At 33.2% G+C, this 7142-nt stretch overlaps 1 protein-coding gene across 3 annotated transcripts; it reads right to left on the reverse strand.

Annotated features, from left to right (window-relative positions):
• Nucleotides 1-859: 859 nt before the first annotated feature.
• On the reverse strand, nucleotides 860-6830 carry LOC107926338 (major facilitator superfamily domain-containing protein 12). Of its 3 annotated transcripts, XM_016857171.2 has the most exons (14): nucleotides 6617-6830; nucleotides 6473-6515; nucleotides 5501-5725; nucleotides 4611-4680; nucleotides 4219-4415; nucleotides 3528-3603; nucleotides 3367-3450; nucleotides 3198-3277; nucleotides 2988-3114; nucleotides 2805-2864; nucleotides 2655-2705; nucleotides 2413-2571; nucleotides 2195-2327; nucleotides 860-1296 (listed from the first exon to the last, which is right to left on the reverse strand). In XM_016857171.2, exons 3-14 carry the CDS (start codon nucleotides 5653-5655, stop codon nucleotides 1127-1129), a joined length of 1362 nt encoding a protein of 453 aa, XP_016712660.1. In that variant the 5' UTR covers nucleotides 5656-5725; nucleotides 6473-6515; nucleotides 6617-6830; the 3' UTR covers nucleotides 860-1126. The 3 variants fall into 3 exon arrangements, with proteins under 3 accessions (XP_016712660.1, XP_016712661.1, XP_040931561.1); XM_016857172.2 differs by lacking the exon at nucleotides 6473-6515 and having other exon boundaries at nucleotides 6617-6792; XM_041075627.1 differs by lacking the exons at nucleotides 5501-5725; nucleotides 6473-6515; nucleotides 6617-6830 and adding an exon at nucleotides 5080-5369.
• Nucleotides 6831-7142: the final 312 nt, after the last annotated feature.

Here is a 7142-nt window from a genome sequence, read left to right on the forward strand (position 1 = left end):
AAATGTTAAAACTAGAGCCCGACCCGGCCCGCCCATATTAGTTTTTATATTATTTTTATATAATTTTAAATATATATAAACCATCAAAACTACTAAAAACATTAAAATAAATATCTCTCAATAAATTAAAAATAAATTTAAAAAAACATGTATACTTAAATAACACTAAAATAGATACAATTTAACAAGCAAATGCCTCTAAAATAATAACAAAATTAGCAATATTTTTAAAATAATAAAAAAAATTAACAATAAAATAAGTTTTATATAATATCCAAACAATAACAACAAAATAGTAGCAATATAATAGTAAAATAGTAGCAAAATAGGAAAAAAATAATAAGAAAATAACATTAAAAAATAATTTTTTCATTTAGTGAATTCGGGCCGGGCAGGCCCCGGGCAAAAATACCTTACCCAAGGCTCGGCCCGTTTTTTAAACGGGTCTTATTTTTTTATCCAAGCCCATTTTTCGAGCTTATATTTTTGCCCAAACCCTTTCACATTTTGGATGGGCCTTCGGGTACTGACAATGACTTGCATTTTTTTTAAAGTATTCATATATGATCCAAACATTAATTTAAATTAATCTATACTAGAATTTAAATAATTCTCATAAATTTAATTTAATTTTATAATTAATAAAATATATTACTACTACATTTTATAAATAAAAAATAATTATATTAAAATTTCATTAAAATAATTAAAACTTCCAGAGGAGTTTAATGCTAGTTAAGACAAAACTTCAACCTTGAACATTAAAGCCAAAACCTAATCCATATTCTAAAATGATCTTAAAGAACAAAGTAACTTAAAACAACTGCTATTCATGCATAAACTAAGAACAAGAGTGATTAAAAAAAAAAAAGCTGAAATAAATAATTAAAATCAATACAATAACTGTTGAATCTTGCAAGTTAGTGTTTCAATAATAGTAGTTATTGTCACTATAACTGTTAACAAATTGTTGATATTCTCCATTGCTGACTGTCTTGGACTGTACTGCAATTGAGCAAATGTCCTTCACTTGCTATCCCTTCAATTCCTCCCTCAATCAACCATATGATGCTATGCTTTCTTTTCTAAGCTGTAAATGACTTACTGGTATTATTAACATTTTATGTCATTCCAGTAGGGTTTCGGTCAGTGGTTTGTACAACGGGACACGTAGTTCCATGGTCCAAGTAACCGCCACGCCGACAAGTGAACAAAATGCCGGCACAAGTCCTAAGCCGTATCTCGTGATTGAAAAGTTACTGGTTGAATAGTTTCCAGCAACTATTGGTGAGCTACCTGCATTGAAGTTTCGTGGTTCAATATAAAAGTTTTGTGCTGCCAAAGTGCAATGATCTATATTGTTACGAGTCTTCATTTTTTTCTCTGGGTACGAAGATATGACCTTCAAAGAGCTTCTAAGTACACAGAAAAACTTGAGAAAAATTTAATATACCCATGTTGGATACGTACTTGTATCCAACGCTCACACCTGAGTTCAAGCAACATATGCAAAGAGTGTTTGCAAGTTACAACTATAGGATGAAGTCTACAAATTAGATAATCCAAGATCATGGCTGTTCATTTGCAACAAACATGACAGTAATAGCCATGTATACCTTAGATGGGGTTAAAGTACCATGTAAGCCCTTCTACAACGAGTCAGATTGCATTTTGCCCTCTCTATTAAAAAACAAGCAAATTGATCCATGGATGTTATATCAAAGAGCAAATTGGTCCTCGTTCTATTTAAAATTTCATCCGTTTACACTATTAAAAATTGGCGTGGCTGATGCAATAACCAAACAGTAACATGTGGCCTGCCACGTATTCCTCATGCTGACATACCGGGATCAGTTTTTAACAGTAAACATTGATAGAATTTTTAATAGAAGGATCAATTTGCTTTTTGATCTAAGGTACGGGCTAATTTGCCTATTTTTTGAGTAAAGTGGGCAAAGTACAATCTGACCTCTAGTACAGAGGTTTTCATGGTACTTTTACCCCTTCGATGGCAGGTTGAAATTCGGATGTCGAATTATGAAAAATCTAAAGCAGTTCAGGTACAAGCTTATAATAGTTTTGATGATACCACTCAGCAGGCAGTAAAGATTATTATACCATTCACACGCATAAGGAAGATTCTTTTGAAATATCATCTATGATTCCAAAAGCTCATTTATGACAGTGAACTTACTATGAAAGGATTGAAGAACAAATAGGGTGAGCCCACATGAGATTTTATCCAAGAAGCTCAATGATCCACAGACAAATGCGCAACCATTAAGATCTTGACCGATTAGCACATTCTGCATGCTCACAGCAGTCACCTACATGGCTTTAAGAATTGGAATAAGCAAAACACGAAAGAAAAACAAACTAGGAGGAGAGCATGGCACAAATATTCCAACATACCGTCATTAATGCATTTGCTATTCCAATAAATATGGATATGGCATACACGAATAGACTCATGCTTTGAGGTAAGAGGATAATCGCTGTACCACAAAAAATCCAAAGAATTCCTCCAGCAGTATAATAAGCCTTCAGGCGTTGCTCGTTCCATGCAATCTCCTACATAGGGTGAATGCCTAAAGCTTAAGCAATGTTATATAAAAGCTTTCCAAAGATAAAAACCAAGTTTTAACGAGGCAGACCTGAAGAAGAATAGATACTACGAAGCTGCAAATATAGATAATGGCAGGAACCTAACCGATCAATAAGACAAGATATTAGCCTAGCATTCATCTCTAAAACATATTGAAGACCGAAAATAAATTTAATGATGACAAGTTCAGTTCACATACCAAAGCTTTAGAGGACTGTGCCATTTGCAAATCATCAATTACATAGAATGCGAGATATGCCTTCACAAAAAGAAACCATCTTTAAATTTAAAATCTGTGATATTAGATTACTATTCTTCAGTCTCCGTGATACTGAACAGAATGTTAAGCGCCATAAATCGAAGAAATAAAAAGTATGCTTACTTGTGAAACATTAAGTACTAGTCTTGTAAGCATATAAACAATAGCAACTTGATAGTATAAAATTTTCAAGAACCAGTAAGTCCACGAAATCCTTGCATGAATATTTCCATGTATACCTGTCTTCGATCTACATAATAAAGATATGAAATTCTTAGTGATAGCCTAACATGCAAAACATGCCGCGGAATTGTGTCGGGAGATACAGCTCACCTCGGTTCTTTTGTTCCGAGATGAAATACGCCCACAAAGCAGCATCCAATGAATATTGATAAGTATGCAATCCAACGGTACTGCTCAGCAGAGGTGAATATATGATTATGCTCGAATAGGAACACCTAGCATAAGGATCACATCTTCCATAAAATAAAAAAAAGCATACCTGATTTTCAATATCTGCACGTGTTTCTGCTCTGATGACTTCAAATACTATAAAAGCAATTCCATATAGACTGAGATTTGCAACCTAGATTACCAGTGAATTTAGCACCAGCCATAATACTCATGAGCCATGCAACAAATCAATAGATGAAATAAGCTGACCATTGTAAAGGCATTTCGACAGCTTGCCAGTACTACTCTGCTTGTTGAATTGAGAGTGATGCAACTCACCATGGACCTGCAATATAGAAAAGATACAGGGAAAAACCAATTTTATTCCAAGATTAAAAGAAACATATAAATGATAGGTTAAAATATGTTGTTAGTCCTTGTACTTTGACAAAATTTGAGATTTAGTCCCTCTACTTAAAAAGTAAAATATTAAGTCCTCTTACTTTTTTATTTAAAAATCCCAGACCGGTTATCAAAATTGTAAGTATTTTCTACCAAAAATTGTCAACTTGGAATTTTGATTAGGCAATTCTCATATGACATGGTATATGATTGACAAAAAATAAACATCATAAGTTGACAAATTTTGTCAAGAACTGCCAACAACGATAATGATTGGACTAGGATTTTTCAACTAAAAAAAGTAAGAAGATCGAATTTTTACTTTCACAGTGCAGGGACTAAATCTCAAACTCTATAGAAATATAGGGACTAACAACATATTTTAACCTGAATGATATTCTATCACAAGAATCCATTAAGCACTATAAGAATTTGCAGAAAAGACTTCATCCAATCCAATCAGAATTTTATGCTTTTGCTTCTCTCTCTGCGTAGAAGATTTAAATATGATATCATGTATGTTACAACGAGAAGATTGATAAAGCTATTGAAACATTACATGTGTGAAACCTGAGTAGCAGCCCAGCCGACATTAAAAATTGCAGCAAATGTACTGTATGAAACAGTCTCTACTATTGTTGAGAAAGACGAAAGGAGTTTACAAGGTATACAACCACCAAAAACCGAAGAAAAAGAAACAGCAACCAAGATAGCTCCTGCACCATGCCATATTTTGAAATGTCCAAACCTGTCAATCTATCAAGTAAATGAACAAAAATTATTGCCACAAGTCAAAAGGAAATAAAAGAAAGGAGCATAAATTGAAAAACCTTGCTTAAGATTAGAGCTATAATACTAATTTCAACCATGTTGCACTCACAACAAACATGTAAAACATGTATATATTGCCACGAGATGACAAGGATTAAAGAAAGATTTGAAATCAATTACCAGTTCACCAAAAAATATGGTGGCTAGACCATCGGCTATTTGGCCGGAAAGCATGACAATAGCAGCATCCCTACAATAAAATAAAAAAATAACACATGGAACATTATATTTACAAAAACAAAAATTAAGAAATACATGAAGATGGAATTTACATACATAATCTCCAAGAAGCTAACTATATAGATACGCTATAATAACAGAATTACAAAGTTCAATTATATAATAAGCCAAAACGAAGTATAAATTTTAGAAGCTATGTAAAAGCGAGAAGAATCTTAAAATCTAAAATGTTTAGACATGTTTTCTTTGTTCATAGCATCAGTCCACAATACTAGAATGACATCTAGTCATGCTTTAGTTTTCCATTATCTTAGACCTAATTTCTACCTTCTGCTGCACATAAATCAGATTCCTATAGTTCATTTGTACCAAAATGATTATTTTTGTGAACATGGTCAATTTGACATACTTTGAACATCAACATGGAGACGCCAACAGTAGCAAATTGGACTTTTAAGAGCTTCTCCCTTTTTTCGCTCCACATGCTACGAGTTTGTAGACAGGATTAACGAATGGGTAGAGAATAGAGGCATGCATAAATAATACCAAGTTCCTTCAAGAGACTTGCACATATGTGAACCAAAGGCAACAGATATAACTTTCAGTAAACAATGAAAGGCAGGTATGAAATGCAACTAGATTAAAGTTTTACTAATACCAAAGTCTACATGAGAAAGGTTAAGTAAAGCATTCTCCGCCTCAGGGTCATTTTTTAATCAAATTCAGATCAACAAACAAGTTTAAAAGTGACAAAGAGATTAAAGAGGAAAAATACACGGGAAATCAATCATGAAGATGTTAATTTCTGATCCAATAGAAAGACTATATACCTAGAGGAGAGCCCGATCTCAGTTAAGAACAATAGAAGATAAGTAAACCAGCATGCAGAAGTGATGTCATTTAGCATGTGACCCACACCATAACAGTAAACAGACCATCTTCCAACGGGCTTAGAAAATGAATCATCTTCGATACTGTTACTCATTACAGTCAAAAGGAGTTGACAGGAACCTCTACTGAACGTGCAAAGAATGTAGTTCCTGATCAACCCAAACCTACAAGCAAAACATTCATCGTTGAGAGAGGAAAACAAGAAAATACACATCTGTATGAAGAAAAGTGAGTCAAGAAACAGGCAAAGTTTTGAATGCTCTTTAGCTAATAGCAATACAAGACCACAAGACATCACATTTAGCACATATGGCAGAGACAAAAAACTACAAGCCTTATGATATCCTATTCATAAATAACGTACAATATAAGCAGAACAAATATATACATCAATTGAAGAACTTAAGTCTTTTTAAACTTTAATGATCACTTAGTTTCCCACAGTCTTTACCAAATCAGTGAATTCTAATTCACTTTCCACTGTTTAGCATATACTTCACCCTGTAATTTTAAACTTCAATAATCACTTAGTTTCCCAGTCTTATATTTTCTTTCCTCCAGCTTTACAACAAGAGAAATAAAATCCCATTTCAGGCATTTTCCAACATATCCTATTTTTGCTCACAAAGCAAATAAAATAAAGCCTTCAAATCAAACCCCTCCCTTTAAGCTTCTGTTTTAGCCCAGTGGAACTCACAGCACCCATCCCCATCCATGAATTTCAAATGAACCCATTATCCAACAAATCAATCAATAAAGATTTCTTAAACAAAAAGACTATTGTTTCATTGAAAACTGATAAAGCGTGCTTGCGAAAAGCAAATGGAATACCAATCAAATAGAATGTGATAAACGTTGCTTGCAAAACCCAAAGTGAAGGGAAAAGAATATACAGAAAGGAAGCAATATACCTTTGACCCAACGAAGCAAATAAAGGAGTGGATGGCTTAAGTTCTTAACATATAAACAAAACGACCCAAAATCAAATTAGTAAAGAAGAATTAAAAACAAGCAAAAAATAAGAAAGGAAAGGAAAGGAAAAAGAGAGTGCATACAATTGGTGGAGATGAAGGTTTTGGTGACTGCTGGCTTGTTGTGGGGGACTGCAAGACTGGAAACCCGTTGGAAATTGTGAACCGAATTGCGTACATGCTAAATATAGCTAACTTTTGAAAAGGAAATATATATTAAAATTCATAAGGAAACAGGACATAATACAACTCAAGGATAAGAGAAAACAAAACTCCAAAAAGTCAGAAAAGGAAGGAAGCAATGAACAAAACAAAACAGAAAATCACGTCCTTAGCACCCCCCTGTCCCCGATAATATTAAAAGGCTAAATTGTAAAAATAGTCACTTTTATTTATTTTAAATTATATTTTAGTCTCTTACGTTATCTTTTTATTACGAAGTGGTAATTCTACTATTAAATTTCGTTACTTCCCTAACAGCAGTCTTACATGGCAATCCAAATAGGTTTTAAATACCAACTTGGATATCCAGTTGTTGGATGAAAATAAGTTTTTAATTAAATAAATTAATTTGGACTGCCCTATAATACGTCCAAGTTGGTATTTAAAA

The sequence above is a fragment of the Gossypium hirsutum genome, chromosome A08 (genome assembly GCF_007990345.1).
Source record: "Gossypium hirsutum isolate 1008001.06 chromosome A08, Gossypium_hirsutum_v2.1, whole genome shotgun sequence".
Lineage (NCBI taxonomy): Eukaryota > Viridiplantae > Streptophyta > Magnoliopsida > Malvales > Malvaceae > Gossypium > Gossypium hirsutum.